General features: G+C 49.6%; 1 protein-coding gene across 1 annotated transcript in view; it reads left to right on the top strand.

Annotated features, from left to right (window-relative positions):
• The window catches only part of LOC105698708 (zinc finger protein 423 homolog), a 41871-nt gene that overhangs the window by 10118 nt on the left and 5246 nt on the right, over positions 1–26507 (top strand). The window contains exons 4-6 of the mRNA XM_023433410.1: positions 516–587; positions 23481–23719; positions 24976–25118. Of these exons, the coding sequence (XP_023289178.1) occupies positions 516–587; positions 23481–23719; positions 24976–25118 (454 nt within the window). The remainder of the gene's footprint in view (positions 1–515; positions 588–23480; positions 23720–24975; positions 25119–26507) is intronic.

Genomic DNA, 26507 nt, shown 5'->3' with positions numbered 1-26507 from the left:
CTGGTTGCCGGCAGAAGCGAAATAACATTGCCGGTCCCGACCGGGAACGGCTACGGGAGCCAATATCACCGGAGTATGGCACCTATGGGAGTTTCCACCTTCCGCCACCCCTCTGGAGTACCAGTACTCCCCTACAACCCCCCGCGGTCCTCCCTGCCCCTTGCACCCTGTGTATTTGTACGTGTACATGCGCATGCACGTCTGCGTGTATACACCGCACCTGTATACACCCTGGATACGGTGTACAGCGGTATAAAGTGCCGCGTCGGAAAAATAAATAAGTCATTTGCGAACGGTAACGACGCATAACACCGGGTCATCCTTTTGGGCTGGCGCCGTTTTAATGGCCGAGGAGGATGTCCAGGTTTAGAGGCGCGAAAGTGGTTAGGACGGTGTTTTTAGGGATTTTAGTGGTTGGTGAAATGTGGCCCGTGCGGTCAATCGGGGGTTTTATCGGGGCGCCGGTTTTGGTAAGTTCGGATTAAAGGAGCAGAGGAAAAATCGTGTGTTTTCAGATTATCTGCAAGATGGAGGGCCACCCTCGGTGCCGGGGGCGGATCTGGAGAATCGCAACAGCCCCGATAGCGGTGAGTCCTTTAACAACGTTAATACGATATTAAACCCCCACGGGGGATTCGCTAAGGGAGTACGTGAGGTGATGCACAAGAATTCTCTCGGGGAGTGCTTTTGTCCCCCCTTAAATGACCCCTTGGCTAGGGTTGGGCGGTTAAAATTGCGCGCCCGGCATTTGTACTTGGGTTTACATTTTTTTCGATGGGAACACGTGGAAGTTTTACTTACCCTTTGGGGAGCCGTAGATGGGTACCTAATTTTGGAATCTTCCTGGGTCGGTATCGCAGAAAGCATAGACACTGAAACCCCAGGTTAACGTTCCGTACTCGGGCCGGGGTGCGCTCGCGGTCCGACGAGCTTGTCCAACGAGCAAACACTTAATTAACCCTTCCAACCTCTCAAGGAGTGAAATACTACTAGGATTTGACTGGATCCTCTGGCCGGCGTTGCTAAGACACTCCTTGTGGCCGAATTAATCCCCTTTGGTCCTATCTTAACGTCCAAACGCCGCGCCTTTAGGCGGCGCAATGACTTTTCGCAATTGCGAAAAAAAACGAAAAAAAAAAACACCTAACCCTTATGGTGACGTGAAAGTGGCATCAAAGAGGTCCCATTGATGAAACCTTCGTTTTAAACCTAACACTGGGAACACAGTGGATATAAGCAAGGTCCCGACGCCCATGAAATTTCAACATTAAGATAATTCGTTCGTGGCCTCTTTCGAAATCTTGTATAAAAAAAATGAATTCTCCCGAGTGTCAGAACCTACCTTGGGGTCTTCTTTTGTGCATGGGGTAAATTCTGGGGGGGAAAAAAGTAGGTTCGCCCAAACGAGGAGAACACTTTCACGAAGGATTGACCCCTTAGATGCCACTTTCGCTTCTTAGTCCTCACCTATGATTCGGAGAACGACGTATTTTTTTGCGGACATGCGATTTACGAAACCTCGATGTTTCATCTATTTTTTTTTATTTTTTTTTTTCTCCCCGTTTTGGAACGACTCCACGCACGCTTTTGTCGGGTCCTTGCTGGATGGTCGGTAAGGGCACTGCTCCCCCCGATTCGCCGAAACGCTTCGCGGGGTGAAAATTTAATGCCGGTCCGTCTTTGAGCCTGGCCTACGGTCACGGCATCGTCATCCATTATTAGGGAAGTTTGCGCCTCTGTTTTAAGCGGACGCGACGGACGACGGTCGCCTCGCTAATTCACGGAAATTGCCTCCGCGTTTGCTCTTCTCCCACGTTTTCCGGGCCGCGTCCGTTGCCCGCGGAATTAACGGCGAGACGTTATCGGTCGCGATTCTTCCCGAGAAGTCTGACCTCCGTATCCTCGATCCGGAGGTGCCGTCAACTTCTGCCTTCTAGCTTCACTTTTCGAATTTCCCTCGTTTTTATTCCTGATCTTTCATTCATCGATCTTCATTCCTCTCGCGTAATAAGAAGAATTCCCGATGTCGGTCTACACTATTTGCCGCAAGAATGAAATGCAGTCCCCTGTTTTGTATTATGATTTTTTTTTTCTTTTTTTCTTTTTTCCCATTACAACCTTTCGGTACGACGCAAACTCGGGCCGCGCAGTGCTGGACGGACGTGTATCCATTTCCATTTCCGAAATTTCCCGCTGTCGTTTCCATTTAGCGAGCTCGGTCAGGGGGGGAAAGGCGTCGGCGAGTCAGCGATAATTAGCTCGGACGGACGTGGACACGCGCGAGCACTTTAAATGTCCGCCGGCCGAGAGAGCATTCCCCTATATTCCCCTATATCACCATATAAGTGGGTGTACATACCCCCCCTGCATCCCTTCGTTCATTGTTTCGTAATGGCGGGCTGCGCTCGGTGTCCTAGACCGCGGCTCGATGTCGCCAAATCAGGGATCTGCTCGTAAAATCGACGAAATCGCGCCGATACGGTCGAATGTCATGGACCAGCCAAAAGGACCAATTACACGTGTCTTGTACGGTTGCCGCGGATTTTCCGATGTACGGTTTCAAACTGTTTCGAGTTACCGCTAGAGGCGAGGGCAGCTCGAGGAGATCCCTGGTTTACCGACGCCAAGCAATTCCGGATCCTCCCTGACCGTCCTTCTTTCTCGGCCGGTAGTACGGGACTCGTGTCGATAGGACGCTCGACCAAGGAAAAGAGAATTAAATGTAAAATGTTTTACATTTAAAAATGTAAATCATTTGTAAATGTTAACAACTCCTTTAATTAGTGACCCCATGAATGGACGCCTTCTGGGCCAGTGGGAGTTTTCTCAAGTTTCGCTTTTCGCACCTGCTGGCGCAGGGGGCATTCTAACCTCACTTCTCCCCCTTGGTCTATTTCTGCCCCTGCTTTACGCCCCTTACAATGCCTTAGCGTGCATTACATGCAACCCGGTTATTTCTCCGGGGAGTTTTCTCCCGTGAATACCCGAATACGCACTGTACGTACGTACACACGACGACCCTTGGAAATAACCTCGCACAATTTCGCAAAAGTGCGTACAATCGCGCGAAACTGTACTCTGAAAATCGTCGTTTCGAAGAATCTTACTTTTCATGGTTTTTCTTTATGCCCGACTTGATTCTTACCTCGAAATCAAGAATTAGATGCGCCTGGGGCTTAGTGACACCGTGGACAAAAAAGTCTGCAGGGAGATTGACACTTGCCATTTTTTTTTCTATGGTTTCTTTTTCGAGGGTTTTCATACGTAGAGCGGATAAAAAACGAGTTCGGGAGGGAGGAAAAAAAAAGAAGCCAGGGGTGAGTCTCACGAGTCAAAGCGATCACTACGCCCCAGGGGATTGTCTAGGAAACTTTAGGAAAGAATCGGGCCAAAGAAATTCGGCGTCGCAGGTCCCCTCTTTGCCGACCACCGATACACGTAAAAAAGAATAGTATAACGTGAAACCGCCGCTAAAAGGAAATTAATTGCCACATCCAAATTCAATCTTAAGGGGAGATAATTGCTACGAGAAATGCGCTCGTAAGATCGCTTGCGAAATTACGAAAAAAAAGAAAAGTATCGGATTGAGGAATAAGTTCCCGCCGTTTTTAACGTAACATAACGTAATTAAAACGACGGGAACTTACTCCTCGACCTAATATATAAAAGGCGTTATTAGGGAGGGAAACGCGAGAATTTACCGTGGCGGAAGTTCGCAAGACGCGAGGGGGAAATTCCCGTTTCCGAAGCGACTAGGCGATTTTTCCCCGGCCTCGGAGCGTGTCCTTATTAAGGTTTATGAGAAATTTCCGTAGAGCATCGCGCGGGCGTCGCCAATCCTTGCAAAACTAAAGTCCGCCCAGTGGCCGGCAATTATCCTCGCCTCGACCTCGGCCGTAGCGAGTCTTCGACTTCCGGCGCGCATCGGCGTTACATCGGCACTTACGATTTCGCCATTACCCAGGGGAGGAGGCAACGGAGCGCCGCGTTGTAAACCGGGCCTAAATGCCGCAACGACCGTTACTTCCCCTCGTTTTTTTTTTTTTTTTTCTCTAAAACTGTTACAAGTTTTCAAACCCTCGAGTGTTTTTTTTTTTTTTCCCTATAAAACTGTTTATAGAAATTTTCAATTTTTTTATTAAAAGCGACTCTCACATCCCCTTAATAACCCAAACGGGAATTTGGCATCGACTCAGGTTTCCTCATTTCCTGCGGTTTACGCAGCGCGTCGCGGCGTCCGTCTTCCCGGTGACGGGTCTCCACTGTCAGCGTGGAGTGCAAAATGGCGACCTAACGAAAAAGGACCGCGGCGAGGTAGGGTAGCCGTGGTCCGTCCGTCGCCGTAAAGTGTAACTCCTTCCCCGTGGGGCCGATCCCGCGGCGGAAGGGCCGCGCGCGACGCGTCGCGTCGCGTAGCGTATCGCGGAAAGTGAAATACAAAACGCGTCCCGCGGACGGACGGCCGCAGGACGAGGGCGCGCAGGAATGTCCTCAGGGATAAGATCTGCCGACCCGCGGTCCTCGGTTCCGCACGGGGGGAAACGCAGCGCGGAAACGTCGGGCCGCGACTTATCGACTCGGCCGATCGAGCGGGCGTCGAGGGGCCGTCGCTCCCGTCGACGGTATCGATCGGATCGATCCGATCGATCATAGTTGGCCAGTCGTCGCCGACTCGACGCCGGACTGTTACTTACCCTCCCTCTGGTGTCCCCCTCTCCCCCCTTCCATCGCCCCCCGCGAGGAGCGCAGCGCGAGCGCGTGCGATCCCCTCGCGGGACCTCCGCCGACTCACCGGCCAGCGGCGCCGAAAAGCGGGAAAGCTCCGATTGGCCGCGGAGTGGGGGAAGGCACGACGGCGGGGAGGGGAGGGGAGGCCCGGCCCGAGAGTAGGGGAAGCCCGCGGCGGCTCGCCGCTTTAATTGTCCGGAGCCTCGGCAATTCTGCGGTTTCCAGTCGCAATGAGGCGAGGATCGAAGCAATTTGACCCCGGGCGGGGCGGGTGAGGAAACCAGGGGGGGGAAAAATCCCAACCTCAGGATCGCCGCAACGTCCTCGAGGATGCGGCTCGCGCGCGCCCGCGCACACCTCGAGGATAGGCCGGACGAGCGCGTATTTACGCGCCTATTAAGCCCTCGCCCACGCGCAGACCACAAAGAGAGACTTACGGCTTACGGCTTACGGCTAATTGAATTCGCGTTACACGTTATATACCTGCCCACGTGGACCCGCTGGCTTCAGAGCCCCGGGTATATACTTAACTCGTTATGCGTACTCGCGCATTACCGTATCTACGAGGTCTCACTTTTCCGACCCTCGAAAAAGCCGAGCGGAAGGCTCGACAAGTGATAGACCTCGTAGGGTGACAAGTCCGCACGTACGCACAATTATACGTCACTTGTTTCTTTGAATAGTGACGGCAATATTTTTATAGCTCCCTTTAAAAATTCATTTGTTAAATTGGTGAGCATTTTTTTTTTTTAACTCCGATGGTTAGATCGTCGGTGGGATTATTCCTATAAGTGGAATATTTCATTGCTGAAAATGCAAATATATATATTTTTTTTCTCGAGATACGGTTGCGGGGAATTATTTATTTATTTTTTTTTAGTCTTCCTTATTTTTCTTTGTATTCCCTTGGATGGTGGGGTGCGTTTCGACGGCCTGGGAAGGCCTCGGGGTAACGAGCGATGGAAACTCTCCTGGGCGGGCGATTACTCGCTCGTAAAGCGCTAATAAGAAGCCCCGAGTGCGCGTGCGCGCGGAAAGGAAACTTTTTCCTTTGCCGGTTGGCGCGGTCTTAAGGGCCGAACTTCCGCTTCGCGTATGATCTATTCGAGGCGACCCGTTTCCCAGGCAAGGGAAGAATGGCCAAGGCAAAGTGGCCCAAGGTACGAGTAACGACTGCTCGGATCAGCTCCGGACACTCCTCGCTGGTGATGGAAAACTATGCCTCGGCGTTATTTGCCACAAATCACCGAGCGAGACGTGACGTCCAGGTAAGGGGAGTAAGCGTCACTCTAACCCAAGCGGTCGGCGTTAAACGAAGAATCCCCGATGACGAAAGCCGATGAATTGCAAATCGACGGGCTGCCGTGACAATGTTTTACCCACGAGGCCGATGCTGACGCTTTTTATTCCCGGGTTTCTTAATATACATTTTATAGACATTACGACTAACGTTTCGTGCACGTTGCACTGACGTATAATGGACGTTTTATAGACACTTTATGCACGTTACCACTTCCCAACCCCCAAAAAAACGAATAACCGAGAGACCACGCATGACACCTAGCAGTCTAACCGTGGTTCCTTTTTAATACCTTAACTTAAACTACCCCCAAGCCATTAATCCTTTAAATGGCTGTTATACTTAACGTATAGAGCCGAAGGACCGACGCTCGTAGGATAAGTGTCTCGACGCGACGCCATACGTCTCGCGGGGGGTCGCTACGAAGAACGGGAAAAGGGCGAGGGGGTTTCTTACATAAAGCATAGGCCGAAACGGGGCCTCAGGGTGTCGTCCTCGAGACGCTCCTCGCAAAGTCGCTCCAGGACCCATGGGGTCCATGCCGAGAAAAACTCATCGGCGGGTGTTAACCGCGGTGCACGCCTCTGGCCGCTACACGTCCTCGCTTACGACGTACGATCTGCACTGGGAATGGGGAGAAATCGAAATAAGGAAAAAGGGAAAAAATAGCGATCGATCCCACCCCTTGCCTGGAAAAAAAAAAATCCCCGACTCTGGAGTTCATTCCAAGACGATTCCAATCGACGGGTTTTCATTTTTTTTTTAGAACCTTAAGGGAGCAGTTCGTAACAATGGGGAGGTACTTCTCTCAAATTGCAATTCGGCGTCCCGAAATCGGAAGAAATCGAAATCCAGGACCTCCCTCGGAAACTGCGAAAAAAAAAAAAATCACGCGAATCTCAGAATCGTCGGAAATTTTATTCGAGGAGGGATCTTTTTTTAACCCTTTTTAGACTGGATGGGTGAAAAGTATTTCGACCCCTGCTCCGAAGGGCGGAGAGAGTGATAGCATGCGAAGCGATAAGGGGGGGACGTACTTTCCTCAAATTGCAATTGGAGCAACACGTTTTTCCGAGTACGGGAGGGAGGGAGGGCGATTCGAGACCAGCCACCCCTGCCGGGGCAAAGGCCAGGGGAGCAACAATCGGAAAACAGGGTTGCAGGTCCGGGGTGGTCCTGGACCGGCTCGGCCAGGGGCCGCTACGACCGCCCAGGAGTCGCCGAAGTGCCGTTCGAGGACTCCCATTTCCCAGGATCCCTCGGCTGCCATACGGGAGCCGAGCGATGCTCTCTCCTCTCTTCTCTTCTCCTCTGCAGTGCGGTAATCATAATTACACCTAGGGGTGCCTTCTTACGCCCCCTGAGCCCTGCCCCTCGCCCCGCCGCCTACACCTCGCGGGGGAGGACAGAACTCGCGAGGAGACCGCGGAATATGAAATTCCCAAAAGTTACAACATTTCTGTCAGAATTTCTAATATCTCCCCCCTTAACCTGGAACTCTTTCCCCCGGTTCGTTATTAGGCTCTATAATTAACGTCACTCCGGAGTGAATTAAGAAATGGGAAAATGTACCATTAATTATGTATTACCCCGGTAAGTGTGTATGATCTCGTCCGTGTACTTCGATGATCTCGTCGAACCTGTAGGTTTTAAGGGCCTTCTCTTGTACGCAAATTAATTCTCTGACCCCACTTCGGAAAGGATCCCCATGCATGCAGACACTCGTTTCGCAGACTCGGAGCTTACAGCGAGCTCAATTACAAAGTGAAACCGCGGCTTAGCGTAACGCATCCCTGGGAGCCATTTCTCTGGCACGGCATTATCCCTGCCCCCGGTCTCTCCCACGTATTAAACCGAATCGATCGAGTCGCGACTGGCCCGATTATAAATTAGTAGACTTTTATTAGAAAAAAAAAAAAAAGTGGAAAGAAACCGTACCAAAGACCCGGAACGACTGGTACCCCTTCAACGACCGATTTTCCCATTTTTAACCGAATCGCGACGTATCCGTAAATTCGAGAAATCTGCAGAAAAAAAATGACAGACTCTACAAAGCGTACGTACGTTAATTGCGCCAAACATGGATCGGCGATAAGTTCTCCAAATTGAGAAATAAATGTTTCTCAAATCGGAGTACCGAAGAGTGGCGGTACAGTATTCGATGCCGTTTATAAAAATGCATTTGGCGCGAAACCCTACCGAGTATCCTGATAGAAGATCGAAGCTTCCCGTGGAATTTCCAGAGAATTGAAAAATATCACCGAATTCTAGGGGGGAAAATTCCTAGGGGAGGTTCGAGAGAGCTACCCCATGAGAAAATGGGATGGGGTTCCTTCGGCCAGGGTTTTTCTGGCCCCCGCAGGGCCGCGGCCTTATATTATATAAGAGGGAGACGGGGATACCCTTGGACCGGGAGCCCGAGGGAGAGGGGAGGATCCGTAGCCGGGAGAGGGATAATGCATTGAATTAGACACAAATGCACCCTGGGCGCCAATTGGACGGGCTTCCAGTGCCCCGGCTCCATCTCTCCCTGGAGGACCACCACCACCGCCTTCTGGATATATCCGGGATGCCCGGTCGCCGTCCCGGACACACGCCGGGAACCCGGGAACCCCGGAACACCCGGCCGTCCTGCCCGAGCCCGGAACGACCTGCGGAATTATGCTAAAGCGCTCGTAAACGAAACCGGACAACCCGAGCATTTTGCATATTACCGCTTTAAGAGGCCGCCGCCTCGTCCGACTCCTGCGGAAAACGACGCGGGTCCCGGGACGCATCGTCCCTCTTATGTCGCGACTGACAATGGATCTATGGATCATACAGAAAAAAAAAAGGATTTATTGAACCGGAGAAACATTTTTTTTTATGGTATTAAAAAAAAAATGTTAAGGCCGCCTCGTCCGACTCCTGCGGAAAGGAGTGCAAGTCCCTCTTATGTCGCGACTGACAATGGATCTATGGATCATACAGAAAAAAAAAAGGATTTATTGAAACGGAGAAACATTTTTTTAATAATATTAAAAAATATGATAAGGCCGACTGTTCCGACTCCTGCGGAAAGGAGTGCAAGTGCCTCTTATGTCGCGACTGACAATGGATTTACGGATCATACAGAAAAAAAAAGGATTTATTGAAACGGAGAAACATTTTTTTTAATGGTATAAAAAAAATGTTAAAGCCGCCTCTTCCGACTCCTGCGGAAAGCAGGGCTAGTCCCATCTAAGTCGCAACTAACGGAGGATCTATGGACCACCCTGGAAAAAAAATCTTTATCGAACCCGAGAAATATTTATTTGAATGGTATGGAAAAATAGAGAGAGCTTCTTTTTTCCTCTTTTCAATGAGCTTTAAAAAGGAGATTCGAGGGGTGCAGGTTGCGAGCTGGTGGGCGATCTTAAGAGGCGCTCATAAATCGACGGCACGCGCTCCGTAGTAATTCTCACATCCAACAGGATCTTCTCGAAGGATTTGGTACTAAGCAGATAAGGAGAAGACCACGAGGGAGAGAACGATCTTGTAAGACGGCGTTGCGACACGGCTCGCCGCCGGTTTTGGTCGTTCTCGCATGTTTTATTAGAACCACCGGTGACGTCCCCTGAATATTGATGTCGGCGGCGATCTCGAGGATCTTTACGGTCTCTAGGATTATCCAGAATCTCCGAGGTCCTGCCGAGGAGAATAAAAAGAATCGAGGGAGCACGAAGGGGATTTTTAAAAAAAGGGAACAGACCGCGGTCCACTCTCGAATCTCTTTACGACTTCTTTGGCGATTTTCCTCTTGTGTCTTTCTTTCCCCCCTTTCTTTTTATTTTGATCCTTAATTTATCTTTGGACGAGCGCCGTGTTTTCGGACCTATCGAACCCGTTCACCTGCAGACCCAGCACCCGAACACCCCGTGAAGGGAAACTCGAGTCCGAAACCAGATACCCCAATCATCTTGTCACGGCTCGTAGAAACCCGTATAGAAATTTATACAAAGGGTGGCCCACAATAAACCGCCCCCGTAGGACGCCCTCGAGGATGCTTGTCCAAAAACGCGTCCGAAAATGCGTCCTAAACGATCCAGGGATCCTTTCGAACGGCAACCCTTTTTCCACCACTTGCCGTTCCGAGTCAAGTGGTCTCGTGGAAATTTCGATTTATCCTATAAGGGGTTATTTCAGTCGAATTTTATTCATTCTAGGAATGAACGAAATATATAATACTTGGCGCGAAACGCGACCTTCGATAATTCGGATAAATAAATGAACCTGTCTCTCCCCTCGAGGGCACAGGTTACCCCTCGGAGGGTTTCGGTCCTCGTGTGATTTTTTCCAAATCCAAGAATGGCCAACCCTCCGATTCGGGCTCACTTTGTTTTACGGGCCCCGATATCGAGTTTCGCGCCACCTATGCCTTAGGGACATAAAGGAGAGACACCATCGGGGCCTATCGGGCCCCGTTGGTCCCCGTTGGTCCCCGGAGGGTCCAAAGCTCCTGCCAAGACCCCCGGCCAGGACCAACGAGGCCCCGACAGGAGACGGACAGGATATCCATTCTATATATTAAATACAACTGGGCCCTTTCCGCGAGGCGGCTCCCCAAAAAGCCCGCTCCGAAAGGGCCCCGCCAAGGCACGAATAATGGGCGGTTCTGATTTTTGTCTTTGAAAACGGGCGCCATTGTGTCAGCCCCGGACCACGGGACATCCGATACACGCGTCGGTCCCGAATATCCCGAAGGACTAAGGACTTTACACGTGAAAAGGCCGACCCCGGGGAAACGGAGCGCGACCGATTAGCGACTCCGTTCCCGGGGAACCACCGGGAACAACCGGGAATCCCGGCTTAATAGCACGCGACCTAGGCTCCTCCAGCTTCCACCCTTCCTGGGAACCCGAGAACTTCCGGTAGGATCTTCGGGTTTATTGGACCCGAACTCCAGGGCTTTTGTCCGCCCTTGGCGACCTGGACCCCGCGGGAGGGACGTCTCTCGTTCTCGATCACCGGACCGGTGGAAACTACCCCGGTCGGGGGTGGACTTCCCTTGTCGCTAGTAATCGCTTCTGGGAGTTTGAAAATGCCATATTTTGGGGCGCGATCCTGGGAAATAGGGCATATCCTTCATCTGGCTATGTAGAAATCGATGAAACCTACCTCTAGGTTTTGCGCACGTGGAAGACGCTTGGGAGAGTTTCGCGACAAGATCATATGATGGAATATATAAGCACCATACCCTGTTAAAGAAAAATTGGTTTCCTCAAAGAAACACGTCGGTAAGGGTAAACGAGCGTCGTTTTAATCAACGATTTCATTTTTCTTCTCGAGGGAATAATTGTTTCTTGCAATTGTATGTGATTCGGGGTGGCAGGGCGGAACTCTCACTTGGGGCATTACATGCGAAGTTTAGCCCGACAGAAAATCTTTTCTCCGGAGTCTCGTTGTGATGTCATGACTTTATGGGGTTGGCAATTCCTTTTTCCGGGTTTATTGTAAAATTTCATGGAGAAAATTTGGAAACGTCCCGCGGATGTCCGGACTAGGGGAGGACTCATTTCGGTCGCCGACTGAATTCGATTTCGGTAGCCGGCTTGTCGATGAGAATCCGGAGGGTCGTCACTCGAGGATAGAGAGCGCATATCATCTTAAAGTTTAATTGAGTCTTGGTCCCCCGAGGCGAGGCCAGGAGCCAATCTTACTCGATCCGCCCTGAGCATTGGATTCCCCGGGGACTCGATTCCGACCCCAGGTCGATCCTGGCTCGACCCCGACTCGAACTCGACTCGACCCTACCGGGCTTTTCTCTCCATCCTCGTCTTATCGGTTCTTTCTTTTCTCCTTTTCGCGCGGGGGGGTCTTCCCCTCTCGGCCCTGCTCAACTTTTCTTCCCTACGATCTTTAGCAGTCCTTTCTTCGAGCCTCTTATTTTTTTAACCTCACCAAGATTCACTGTGAAATCCTTCGTCCCTCCTCGTCTTCTCTTCTAATGATAAATTTCATTAGGGAGAGAGAAAAGGAAAAAAAGGAAAAAAAAGGCTCACCCATGGTCGACATTCGCGAGTTTATCTGTAAATATCACCAAGTATCTGTAAAAAGGGAACAAGTGACCGTTTAATTGTTTAAAATCTTAACGCCAGTTGCATCGACATCCGTAATCAAAGATTACTTAACGCGTGATTGCGGATGATCGCCCGACTTCGGATTAAAATAACGATAGATCTTAATTCCACCCTGATCACTGTTGTTACAATTACAGCGTATCGCCGAGTAAAATTCGGATACTTACCGAACACTCTCATCGAGCCGGGAAAAGTATTTTTAAGCAATGGCGAGACAATTGCAGAAAAATTGTACGGTGTCCCCAGGGTGTTTAGCGGCCGTTGAGCCGTTTACTCGGCAACCGTTAACAGTAAACGACCGATCGGCCATCTCGTCGAAAGAGAGTACCGAGCCTAATCGTTCGCGGGTCTTCCCACAGTACGGAAGGCGACCTCGGCGTTTTCTTGCGACTCCGGCTCTTACGATTGGTCTCGCTCCCGGGGAAAACGTGACCGACGTCGGGGCCCATCACCTCGCTCTCCTTAATTTCACTCGGCGTAACCTTCCCGTGAAAATAAGGTTCGATCGGGCGATTTCCCCTCGGCATCGCGATCGATTCGACGCCTCGACCCGCGATCCGGATTTCCGTAGGGAATTTCATTAGGAATTTCATAAAAAGGAGTTAAGCACCACCGAAAGGTGAAATGTGCAAAAAGTATTTCATTCCTTAACACACTCGTCCGAAGTTCCGATATCGCGACTTAGGACGTTTTATCTGAAAAATTAATTAAAAAAGAGAAAAAAAAACCAGGTGGCAGCACCTGGGCCCTGCGCCATCTTGAGAAGGTCAAGACCGAGCGGCGAACCCCGCGGGGCCCTCCGAAGGGGGTCCCGCTTCGATCCGGAGGGCGTCCCCGGGGCGCCCTCTCCCCCTTTTCTCTTTTTCTCTATTTCGCTTCTTTTTTTTTCTCCCTCCCTCTCCTCTTTCACTTTTTAACGAGGTGCCCTCGCACCCCGGGACCGCCCGTCGGGAGACATCTTTCCCAGGAAGCCGACCGGGAGGTCGTCGAGCGGGGGAAACGTCTTCCGGAACGGCGATCCCGACACCCACGCCGGGTTTCCGGTCGATGAGACGCCAGATTCGGGACTTATGAATATTAATGAGCCGGGACCCCTGGGTCCGGGGGGCTCGAGGTGACACTACGCTTCTCCAGCCTCGGGTCACCCTATCTCCCTTTCCGCGATCGTTGAACCCTCGTCCTTTTTCCTAGTCCTCCTTTCCTCCTCTCCTGGATTATTCGTTCGTTCGGTATATTCGAAAGTGGATCTGTAAAATTGGAGAAATTAATTTCCCGTAACGACACGGACCTTGCATTAATTAATTAAAGGATGGCATTACGCTTCCGCAGCCTCGGGTCACCCTGTCTCCCTTTCCGCGATCGTTGAACCCTCGTCCTTCGTCCTAGTCCTCCTTTCCTCGTTCCGTAAATTCGAAAATGGATCTGCAAAATTGCTTCCTGGAATTTCGGGGACGACTTTTTGTCACGGTAAGGTCGAAAGGGGGACAAAGAAATAGGCGGAGGGGAAAAAATGGCGACTCGGTCGTCGGTGGGCGCGAGGCGGGTGCACGACGTCTTAATTCCTGGACAAGGAGACTCTCGATCTTCCCCGGGATCCCGAGGGAGATCGTAATCTGAGATTCGGTCAAGAGTCGTACCTTCGGGCACCTACCACCACCTACCTTCCACGAGGACTGTGAAACTCACCTCCGAGGCGACACTCTACGCTCGCTTTTGCGCGTCCACCTCGAGGCCCATTAATCCTGGCAAGCTTCGGTGGGATCTCCTGGACCCCCTCGGGACAGGTCCTGGGGGCTCGTCCTCGAGCGATTAACCCGACGGGGATAAATCCCCCGGCATATTTATTCCTAATAATTCCCGGAATTTTATCGCATTCTTCTTTTCACCTTTCTCGAAAGAGAAACGCAAGGAAGACTTTCGGGTTATGAGGCTTCGATGAACCAATTGTCACGTTTCTTTCATACCTATGTGTACTGGGAGACATCAATGCCCTCCCATCCTGCATAGGCGATGCCGTATCTCCAGGGGAGGCATTCATGTCCGCCATTGTACATGGATATGTAATGTAAAAATAATAACAGTACGTCAGAATTTATTGCAAGGGGTGGAGGCAATGGTTGCAGGGGATCGGACAAATCTGACGATTCTGACAAATCCCATGTCTTATGGCAAGAGAGAGAGAGGAAACTCGGCGACGCAACAAGTAGTTCCTCTACCCTGCGCGACTCCTCGACGTCCGCGTCGCGACGCTCCTTCCACCCTTGATCCTTGACCCTTGACCCGACTTGACCCCGGCTTGATTTCTCGGTTTACCCCGATCAACCCTACACCCCTTTACCGGCGCCATGTCCACCCGAGAAAGAAATATGTCGATCCGGTCCTCCTCCTCCACTTTTCGAGCCAACCGTGTAATCAACTCGACCTCTCGACATTTTGAAACGAGGACGCGACCCTACTTCCAAATTGTGGAGGTCGATTCATTTTGGCCGAGGACTTTCCTTGTAACTTTTCGCCGCGTTACGACAATTACTGTAAAACGGAAATGCCCGTCTCTCGTTCTTGCGCTCGCACATGAAGTGCGCTTTTCCTAGGCCATGTGCCGCCCCATTTCGAGACCGCGTCCTTTAACGTTAAATAACTTCGATTATATTGAACATAACCTCTCCAGGTAAAATATCTAAGGATGAGCGAGAAGATCGGCTGTGCCGATAATGCCATGCCGAAAGGCATCGCAAATCGGAGCGCGACAAAATGGTGGGAACTTCGATCTCGCCTTTCGCGAGGAAGGAGACTCTCCCTCGATCTTTCAGGTCATCATAGTGTATACATATGACATAATCAACATTATTCATTAATTTGTTAAAATCCACGGTTCGGAATAGAAGAAAAAAAAAAAAATCCTACGCGGCGATTCGACCATTTCGAGATCTCGAAATCCCGACCTTCGGCCGCGGTCCGGTGCCTCCGCCAGGTGCGCGCTCACCTGACCGTGTTTTTATATTCTTTTTCTTTTCTTTTTTCGGCTCTATCCGGCGATGCCCGGTCCACCGGAGCCGAATCCGCCGAGCACCGACAGGTGGCGCCGCGACTCGAGATCGGTCGCGCTCGGGTGCACTCGGGCGCGCTCGGCGATCGCGACCTGCGTCAGGGGCGAACCGTGACCGAGATAAACGCGTGCCGGCGCGTGTCCCTCTCGGACCTCCTCCGAGAAGGCCGAATCGTACCCCTCGAACATGACTCGTCTCGAAAGTCCCTATTGAGTCCTCCGAAAGGTTTCGAGAGGCTACTTTCTTCCGGGACGTTCGTAATCTGGGAATAATCGACTCTTCTGCGAGATCGTTTCCAGGAGGAACACCCACGTGAAACCCTGGCTCTCTTTTTTTTTTTTTTTCTTTCTCGACGGTTTTCCTCGACGAGGGCTCGATGACTCGCACTCCGAAAAGCAATCGCAAGAGAGACGCCCAGCGGCGTGACGAAAAGATTTGGATAGAGGGAAGAAAGGTGGGGAATGGTCTAAATGATTTCGTCAGCGGCCAATTTGCGGGTGTCGGCGAGTGCTTCCCGAGATGGATCTCAGGTGCGTCTCCAATCGATCTTCTGCAGGATCGATCGGCCGATAGGACACCTGCCCCGGATATTCGATTATCGATTCTCCTCCGAGTCAATTTAAGCTCTTCGATTTTTATAGTCATTCCATCTCGGGGAGGCTGGACAGGGTGGAGGGAATTTACAAACCGGAAGCAGAAACGGCCGGAGGACACTTCCGGTTGTAAACCCGGGACAGGGTCCGGGAGGCCCATTGTCTTGGAGATGGTCTTTTGGCGAATCTAGAATGGGCGAAATAGCCGGTGGTCAAGACGTGGAATCGGGAAGATATACGAGCGAGAGGGGCGCCTCTTAGAGGGAACCTCCACTTCCGGTCAGGAAAGCTTCACGGGTTCACCCGGAGAGGATTTCCGCCCACCCCTTACCTCGAGAAATTTACCATCCCGGGTTGATTCTAAGGAGCTCCAAGGAAACGCATCCTGAGGATAATTCCGACCTACAGATCTATACAATCTGAGTCCGTTTTGAGGAAATCTCCTTAATGTTAAGGCGATATCAAAGTGCTCATTTATGAAACTGCTCCGACCCAAGTGCACCGATTCGTTTGAAAATTTACCAAGGACAGCCATGAGACCTAATTTTAAAGATGTTTCATTTTTCATATAAAAAACGCGTGGCATAACATCGAATAATTCGGTACCCTTAGCTCGGCGGAAAGTTTCATAAAGACCTCTTTGACGTCGCTTCCACATCGCCTTAAGGTTATCCCGAGGAAAACTTCGAAAAATCGATATACATATCGAATATCGAATTTTTGAAGGATCAAGGACTCGAATTCGCAAATTAAGGCCAGGATCCCGGAAAACCGAGGATATGCGGTGAATGTCGAATTTTTGAAGGATGTCAAGGACCCCCCCGAATTCGGCCGAGGGGGCGCGATGGGTGGTACCCGTCGAGTCCTCGGCCTCGTCCACGGGGGGCAGGGGGCCAGGGTATTTTAGGCGCCAACCTCCTCCAAGGCGAAATAAGGTACCACGAGGTTCCATAAGGTGCCACAGAGCTCCAGCCGCGTGTGAGAATCCATTCCGCGCGATTTCACAGAGTCACCAGGGGGGACCATGGGCGCCCCCCGGGGCCTTTTTTTACCTTCCTCAGGACTAGTCGAACACCCGGGTTTCGCGATTATTCCTTCCTGGCCTTGCTCCGTGAATGCGACGGACGTTTTCGGTAATGCGCAGCAGACTCGAGGCATTTAACCGCGACTTTCAATTCCACATCTAATCCGCGTACTTGCAGATATTCCGAACGAGAATTCTGCTCCGTCCTCCCGTTTCGCAATGAAACCTCGGAATATGCATTTTGCATTTAAATTCACCCGTGAATTTATCCATTTCTACGTACACCATTCTACAAGATTCAAACATTTATTTAACGCGTTGTGAATTTTGCACTCATCGTCGTTATATAAAAAATATGCACACAAGAGAGATTTTTATTTTCGCTCCGAGTGGCGTTAACACTATTTCTGCCAAAAAGACACCTTTTAAAGTTTTAGCTTGAAATTATTTTCAAAGTTTAATAATTCTTTCTCAATTAATGTCTTGAGTTTTCGTATAATAATTGTTAAATTTATTTAGCGGTATCATTTTCCTCCAGCTCATCAAAAAAAAAAAAAACCTTTTGGTCGAAATAGGTATACACAAAATCCTGGTAGAAATAGTGTTAATAACAACCTCCAGATTGCACATTGCACAGAAATAAAGTTAATAACAACCTCCAGATTGCACATGGAAAATGCAGATATCGATATTCAAGGCGATCCAATTTCTGCGTCAGGGGGGAAAAAATGAGTATTTGGAAAGAGGAGTCGAGAAGGCATGCAGGAGTCGTCCTTTTCGCGCATAATCCCGAAGAGTCCTTGCCGAAATCTCTCCCTCCCTCTTCTCGGCTCGGCGCAACACGAGGCGGCGGAAGGGACGAGTGTCGGTCCTCGGTGGCTCAGGTGGTGGGTGTACTCCGTTCCCACGACGGGCCGCCGCGTTTCCACGGCGGGGCCGCCTCCCGGCCAATCGGGCGGCCGCTTTCCCGTGGGACTCTCCCTCTCCGCCGGCGGTCCGAGTCCCGGTCGGAAACGGGCCCAGGCGCCGCGACCAACGGCGACCGACTGAGCGCCAGCGCCGACCGCCGGGCACGCCGCTCTCAGTTTACCCGATTAGCTCGACTCGACTCGACTCGACTCGGCTCGGCTCGACTCGACTCGGTTCGTTTCTTCTCACCGCGGAACGCGATTTCCTCATCGGCCGAGAGCCAGTGGATCCTCCGGGATTTTTATTTATTATTTTTTTTTTATTTTTTTCAACGCGAGATTCGCGAAGGAACAACCGATAGGACGCCTTGGACGACCTGGACACGTCAGGAACTGACTTCGGGCCGGTTCGAAACCAATCGGACATTTGTTAGACTCGTCGCAGTTTTTTCTTTTTTTCTTTTTTTTTTTCTGCGAGGATAAAGTGAGGACTTCGATCATTTGGACGCGCCAGGGTATGTGACATGTAGGTGACATTCGAATGTCTGGGTAATACGGTTTATTGTGAGAGTTCCGGACAAGTCCGGGTGAGTCCGGGGTAGAGTGGGATTTTGAGACCATCTCTGCGACGCCATTGAGGAAGAGGAGCCTTCCCGGAAGACTCGGCAGGATCTCCGGAGAAAGGAGGACTATGGTCTCCTGAGACTCCCGGAAGTCAGGATGCTCTTCAAGGGCAACAGTTCCCGTCTCGAGCTCCTCATCGGGAAGATCCAGGCCCACAAGGAGTCCCCATCTCCTTCGCCGCCGCCCACCTCGCGAGACCGGAACTCCTTGCCAGAGGTCAAAGGTCTGACTCTGACTTTCCGACTTCCGGTTCTCTCAACCTTCTCAAAAATCACTTTCTGGGGAGAGAAAAAAAAAGAAAGAAAAAAAATTTATTATCTCTCGTGGCGGATGTATGGCCATTATCGACAAATAAGTAAAAGACGTGTCTTAAAATGAGAAATTATTTTATCAGTAGTTTTTTTTTCGCGGAATCATTTCCACTTGACTTTGACTCGCGAATCGATATCGATCGGCTTGGAGATCGAATCGACGTTTCGCCGATTCCCGATGACCCGATTCCGAATGACCGTTCGCTAATTCGATCCACGAGAGTCGATCGATCGTTTCGATCCTGAAAAATCGAGGCCGCCTCGTTAAAACTAGAATTAAGAATCGGGAGAAGTATCCTAAAAATTCCAGAGAAAAAAAAGAGGCAACCCTGACCCCATCTCGCATGTTTAAATTAATTAATAACCAATTTCCATTCTCAATTTTGCACCCTTGACATTGCAACATCTAATGGAATAATTTGAATTAATTCTACAGTGGCCGTAAATTCGATGTATTAAAAGGGGTGAATTTTTTTTTACTTGGCAGAGATATCCTTTTTTTTTTAATTTACAGTTAATCCGACACTATTTTTCTTTGAATGTGGGGCACTCCTCTCGAATCTCCATTTCCGGTCCGAGCTCCACTTGCTCGTCCCACGACACGGAAACGGTGTCGATCGTTTCGTTGCGGTTAACAAACCGTTAAAGAAACGCGGGACTGCGGACACGGTCGTGCGCGACTCCTTATTATTTTATTCACTTTTTTGCAAGGGGAATAAGCGGCAAAAAAATCGGCACGGAATTCTTGAACATACGAGGGAGAGAGAAAAAAAAAAGAAAATTCCCTTCGAACGTCCCGGAAAAATTCGACGACGATCGTTGCGAATTTACCATTGAGAAATTTGAATTCCCTCTTAACTTTTAATTCATGTAACTTTGATTCGTGATTCAGTGCAGATGGATACTGCAAAATTGAGCTCGCTTATAATTTCCGTCTAGAAAAGTGGAATGCAATTAAATGTAAAGTCGTGAAATCGTTCATTTATATGTACCTGCACATGAGTGGTTAGGAAATAAGTGGTTTTATTTGTGAGTCGATACCGGAAATTCGGGTAGGTTCTTCGGCAAATGCAATTGCAAACGCGCCTTTGTGCTCCATATGTCATGGTTAAAGGCGGCATTAATCGGCGTCCATTAATAAGCGTAAATGGCGCCGAGGAAACGAGATACGATCTCGCGATGTGATGTATATACCGGGATGAAAAAATTCATTGAACCAAATAAAATGAAATAAATTGTCAGGGTCCCAAAGAAGTGCTGCATCCCATCTACTCGAGATTCTTTGAGCCAAGTCAATTATTCCTTGAATTTAGAAAATATTTCATTATATAAACTTTTCATTTCATTCTGTCTTAAAGTAATGGTTTAAATCCCCGGAAACGTGAAAACTGACTAAAGCGGATTTTAATGTCATTCTTTTTTTTTTTCACGACGCGGTCCGCAAATCGTTCCTTTTTTAAGCGCCGGACTTTTGGCTCGGTCGAAGCAACCGGCTGGGCTTCCAATTAGTCATTGGCACGGGATTCGTGCGGGAAAAGAGGATCTGTAAACATTGTCTTGACAAGAGATTCGCGATTTTATAACCACCCGAGGGAGGGCGATCGAAAAAGTGCAGGAGCGATTCGCCCGGGAGAAATTCCACTCGCGCCTCGATGTCCCATATGTCACAGTTAAAGGCGGCATTAAAAGCCGCGTCCATTAATAAGCGCCTCCGAAGGCCCATAAATAGCTCGCAGGAAACGCCATTGTTCCACCATGAGAGTCTCCTCCGAGGACCCTCGCTCTGCCGAAACATCCCTCTTTCATTTTTTCCACAAAAATGACAAACATTGTCTTCGGTGGTCCTCGACAAAAGAACCCCCCGAAAATTTCCGGATTTTTTATTGTCCCTACATAGAAAAAGCCTTAAGTTTGCCTTTTCGATATCGCGCCCACCTAATCAAAGAGAATAATATTCATTAATATTGCACCCCGCGGCGAAATTTTCTTTTTTTTTTTCTTTTTTTCTTTTCTGTGGGACGCGACAATATGCACGCGCTTATTTTTCCATTGAAGAGATTTGCATTTTTATTAATGTATATGTGGTTTTTATCGAATTCGGAGATCGTTCGGTTCGAGGTGGAGTCCCCGTCAGGGTAACCTGCGGAAGGGGATTTTTCTATTTTCTTTTCAGCTAGGTCGGGTGCTCGATCTGTCGCGATTAAGTCGGCGAAGGGGTTAGGAGCGAGGCCTATTAATAAACGCCCGCGAAGGACCATTAATAGGCCTCGAAGAAGGTGACGGACTCGGACGGGCCGATTGGACAGGTTTGCGTAGTAGGGCTCTAGAGAGCCGGACGAAGACACTATTCTCGCGGGGATGACACACGCCGGAGTGCCGATAGCTCGGAATTAGCCGCTAAATAAAGAGATATCCCCGCAGGGGTGGCGTTCGCTTTTGGCTTGTAGCTTTTTTGGCGAGAGCTTTTGGCGCCCGGCCGCTCTTAGTCACACCTTGCCTGCGATTAGACCAGGTGCGGGGCAAAAGGTGCACCCTAAACGCCGTTTAACGAGCCGTCGATCATTTTCTTTCCTTATCTTTCCTCCTCATTTTATCGATCAAATCCGTCCTATACAAGTAAAAACGACGGAAGTTTGGAACGACTTAACCCCTTGAACACGGAGCCCTTTCTACATACGGGCGAAATTCGTCTGACCGTGCGCGCAATATTGGACCAAACGTCGGGCGCCTTTAGGCGCTCTTAGTAGCCAAAGGGTTTAGGGGGGACGAAAGTGACACTTTTCTCCTAATTGGGTGCACCGAATCATTTCAAACTTCACCACGCGAATGTGGAGACTATTAGGAAAGTTCTGGCCCCCCATGAAATCTGAAATTTTTTTTTTAATTTATTTTCATATGTCGTTTTGAGATCGAGAACAGGAATAAGAAAGTGGCCGAAACTGCACGCACCGCTATTTAAACGCCCTGTAATATGATAAAATTGAATAATAGCATCATATAATACCGTCGATCCCGTTGGACGATGAATTTGACACACGAGTTGGATCCTTCCTGTCAAAATTCCGCGGTCCGGGAGTTGGTCTGGATCGGTGCGGTCGCTTAAGTCCCTCGTTGTAAATGACGCGGCTAGTTGGCCGTTTCCTCATTTGCCGGCAACTCGGCGGACACCCACCAGTCAATTTAAGAGATTTTACGGAATCCTGGCCCCCGAGTTCGCCACCCAGCGCGGCCCGTTCAATTACTCGTATCCTCCGCCCACAAGACCCTCGAGCGGTTCCTCCGAGTTACGCGTTGCCTCCTAATCTCGAGATTGGAGTTCCCTTAGACGTTATCAACGAGCTCATTCTTCACTCCGAGTCACTTCTCGGTGATTCCGAAAGAGCGTAATTCCAGGTACGGTGACTCATTGGTCTCTGAATTTTCCCCAGAGCCTTGAAGCGTGAGTAGTCAGATCCAATTTTGTCTTCCCGTGAAGCGACTTGGAAAAAGAAGGAAAAATTAAGAAAAAAAATTCGGGCGAAGGAAATAAATTATAGGAAAAATATTCATTGAAGGGCTAGACATATCTTTGGAAAGGCTGATAGAAAAAAATAGGAAGGAGCGAATTAAACCAGGGGAATTAAGGATGTAATGTTGGGAGGAATGGAGGAAATAAACGAAACGTACCCTCGAAAGGCGTCGACTCGGCCGACCTCGGGCGTCCGTGTCCCTCGGCATTAATTCAAGGAACTCCTCGGAGAGTCCGAAAAATTTCGTAAAGCCCCATATGGGAAACTGGTCCCTGGAAATATCAAGCCGGGAGTTGATATGCTCCAGTCGTCCCGGGCCGCGGTTCGCGTAATGGCACCAGTTTCACCGAGGCGAGGGCTCGTTACCGAAACGATAAAGCCGCGTAACGGGCTCGACTTAACCGAGGTCTCCTCGGGTTCTTAAGGTGGCCACTTCTCTCGGGTTCGTAAGGTCGGCACTTCTCTCGAGTTCGTAAGGTCGCGAGAACTGGTCCCGTTCTTGCGTCACGTCTCTGCCAGGACTCGGCTCGACCGAGAAACTGGCTCCTGCCTTTACGCTCCTTTGATTTTTACCCACCCTCTCCGGCAAATCTTCTTACACTCCAAAACCATCGGCCGATACTTAAACGATGATTTTTCTCAAACCGATGAATTATTTTCAAATTATTACTCTCAGAATCATTTTTTTTCCCCTCAATTTCTCCATACGACCGGCATTTTATTTTTCAGAGTTTTGCCGCGGACATTTTTTTTTTTCGTTTTTTTTTGTTTCCACTTGTCGGCCATGTTTCAAGTCGGAGGACTCGGCTCTTTGGAAATCATTCCTTTCTCAGTGATTCTTCGCATCGGTCACGATTCGGGGTACCGACCGCCGAGGATCGCTAAGGAACGCTTAATCTCGATAAGCTCGCCGCGTCTCGAGCGCAGTCCTTAACGGCGATTTATAGTTTCTCCCCTTGTTGAAACGAAAGTCCTGTCATTCTTCGACCCGCGCCCTCGCTCGTCAACGAGGCTGTCATCTCCGAGGAAGAAAAACTGCTCCGCGCTCCTGCCCGAGACGACGCTTCCATTAATAAAAAGGAAAAATAATGTAACTCCACTCCTTGGGAATTCATTTCGGTCATTAATTCTCTGTATTCGTTTCGCGTGATACCATTGTACGCACCATACAAATCCAGTGGTGTCGTAAAAAATCCAAACACTTCTTTCCAGTCCGCTCTCCTCATAAAATGTTTCCTATTTGTTTGAAGTTGCCACGTTTGAAACAGAGCGACCGGTTAAAATTATTAGGATCGTTGAAAGGAACGGGAGGTAAATAATATCCTAATGTTGTTGCAGAGGCCTCCGGAAGCGGAAGTTCGTCCTGGAGGAGCGACTCGGGCGGCGCGGCCGGCGCGACCGGAAGGCCGGCGTCGCGTCGCGGGGAGACGCCATCTTCTTGCGCGACGCCGACCTCGGCCAGCTTCCCCTCGGAGCCGGAAGTCGACAATGAGCCCAACGACCCTGCGGCCCCATATCCCTGTCAGTTCTGCGACAGGACCTTCCCCAGGCTGAGCTACCTCAAGAAACACGAACAGGTCGGTTTGACGGAAAAAAGAAAATGTCTTCCTACCCCAGACGCGACGCCGTTAACCAATCACGGAAAAAATCCGCTGAAATTCAGGGGAAATTAATAATCGAGTAAACCCATTGCTCCATTTCTCCAGAATAATTCCTTCCTCCGAGTCTTATCAATTTCCTCCGCTCCTACTGGAAGCATCTCCAAGATGGCGGCGCGAGTCGTCGATTTTTCTGCTTTCCAGTTCGCACCTCGCTTCCGCAACCATTCCTCGGCGTCGTGGAGGTCATATCTCGGGGTCATCTAAGGGTCATCTCGAGGTTGAAATCTGTAGCACCGTGTGACAAGTCGCTACCGGGTCCATCGAAACGGTTACCTCCGGGTGCCATTGGCTCTTGGCCGCTGTCGGCCGCCATCTTGAATTTCAGAGGAACCGTCTTTTCCACGATGTCACCACATTTTAATTATTTTAATACCTCCGTAGTTCTTTTTATGCACGGTTTAAGCTCGTAAATAGCGCTGGGAGTATTGGGAAAAAGGGAAATTCAGTAAATCGGGTAAAAGAAAGGGTCGAATCTCGGCGTCCCTTGAAAGGACCCAACGTCGCTCCTTCGGGAACCCAAGGGACGCTACGTGCCGGTTACACCGTGTCTCCGTAGTTGGTACGTGGGTCGTACGTGGTGGGGCCTGGTTTTTGAACCGTTGTTTTATGCTCGTCGACGACAAAGGGCCCGAGTGTGCGGGACCGTATCGGTAACGGCCATCTCGATGGGTGACGCTTTAAAATCTTCTCGGACTTCTTCTTCACGAGGCGAGATCGCCGCTTCGTCGGCCCACCTGGGTCTTCCGTGTTCCTGCCGATGTCGTACTATTCCTTATCCCCTTCTTTCTATTTTTTTTTCCCCCATTTAATGAAACCGTCCACCGCCTTGAGATCCTCCCATTCCTGAAACACACGTAACGACAAATAATAGCGATTTGTAACTTCTGCAATTAAATCAAACGAAATCCTTCTACATCGTTCACGCGTCATCCGCAGATCAGATAAATCTGTAGAGATAGGTTTCCAATGATTTATCGTCACGTGTGTAACTATCTTTAAGGTGGTATCTGAAGTGACAATCTTTTAATATACTTTTCGAAAAACCTGGCTCGTCGAAACGCTTGGAAATTCAACATGTGAGCGTAAAGGCCCCGAGGAAAATCCTCATGCGCTTGAAATTTCATTTTTTTTTTACAAGGAATAATGATCGCGTCAATTTTTCGATTTTTCAGAGCCATGGCGATCAGATGCCGTACAGATGTAGTTGGTGTGCCAGGCTGTTCAAACACAAACGGAGCAGAGATCGCCACGTGAAGCTGCACACCGGGGACCGGAGATATCGATGCCCGCACTGCGAAGCTGCGTTCTCCAGGAGGTAGGTCCTTGGAAAGTATCCAAACCCGAAATGACTAGGGTACTTCAATTTGATTTCCCCCAGACCTATCGACAATTACCCCAACACATTAAATTACCTCATACGCGGAAACATATCTCATAAATATCACATAAATTTATAAAATTCATTACGTGTATAATGGAGGAAAAAAAAACATGGAGTGCAATTTATAGCTGAAATTTGTAGGGAAATAGGTAAAATGGGCCATTGAACCGTTTTTAATCAAGTAAGTGATACTGTGCCGATGCAGGAATCTGGCTTAAATCTGACTTCTTAGAGTTTTCCTGTTATTTTCTATACCAAGGACCTAGAATTCCCAAGGTAAAAAACGTGAAGGGGACGCCGAAGAGGGCCAGGGTGACCGAAGTGAGTAATGGTCCCGCTCGGGTGCAGGGTCAAGGGACATTTGTCAAGCTTTGCTCCTCGCGAGTAGGAGTACTCCCGCGTTATCCTATTGAAACGTCCTCGTGTATATTGAAACGCTTAAGCCGCGGCTCACCGAAGTCGTCTTCGGGAACAAGGATGTTCCCCGAGGCGAGAGGACCTCGGGAGAACGTAGACGTCGACTCACAAGGGGCCCGGCATCGGTCAAGGGGTCCGGAATCTACGCCGAGGTCTTAGGCCCACCGCGAATGGGCCTTAGGCCCTTGTCGTGACCCTCTCCGAGTGTCACTTTGTAACGTGAGAAATGTTCATATTTCGAAATTTTTAATTTTCACTAAAAAAAAAAAAAATAACTCCTTCGTCCGGTTATCATGTCAGGAATTCGATGAATCATTTTACTGCAGCGGTTGTATCGTGACGAGGAAAAAAATCAACGCAAAGCCTAAGGATATAAAAAAGTACCAAAAATGAAAATAGAAGAGTTAGGTTACGATGAGTTTTTCTGGTTTTCACTATTTCCCAGATATTAAAAGAAAAATCTGTTCCCTCGGGGATTTCACCCTCGCATTTTACTTCGTGACGATAAAATGCGCAAAATGTGGGGAAAGGACAAGTACACAGAAATGAGGAATAGAAGGATTAGGGTGTGTGTGCCCGAGGAAAGGGATCCGTTCCATGAGAGGGTCGCGATGAGAACCGCCGAGGAACAGAGATCTCTTTTGTCGGGCAGCTCGAACAGGCCGAGGCGAGGTGGCAGGACAAATAGAGACGTGGCTTAAAGATCCAGAGACGCGATTGTAATAGCGACTAACAGGTAGATTAAGCGGCGGTCGAGACCCGGCGAGCCTGACAGGACTCACCCTCGGAATGATCTTTTTCGATCCTTGCTGGATATCGGTTCGGCATCGTCCGCTGTCGTTTATGTGGAACCTGCAATCCGCGACACGAAGTAAGGATAATGGATCGCCCCGTGGGGGGAATCGA

The sequence above is a fragment of the Orussus abietinus genome, unplaced genomic scaffold (genome assembly GCF_000612105.2).
Source record: "Orussus abietinus isolate OABI.00-Male unplaced genomic scaffold, Oabi_2.0 scaffold13, whole genome shotgun sequence".
NCBI classification, from domain to species: Eukaryota; Metazoa; Arthropoda; class Insecta; order Hymenoptera; family Orussidae; genus Orussus; species Orussus abietinus.
This window is presented reverse-complemented; position numbering and strand designations above follow the sequence as displayed.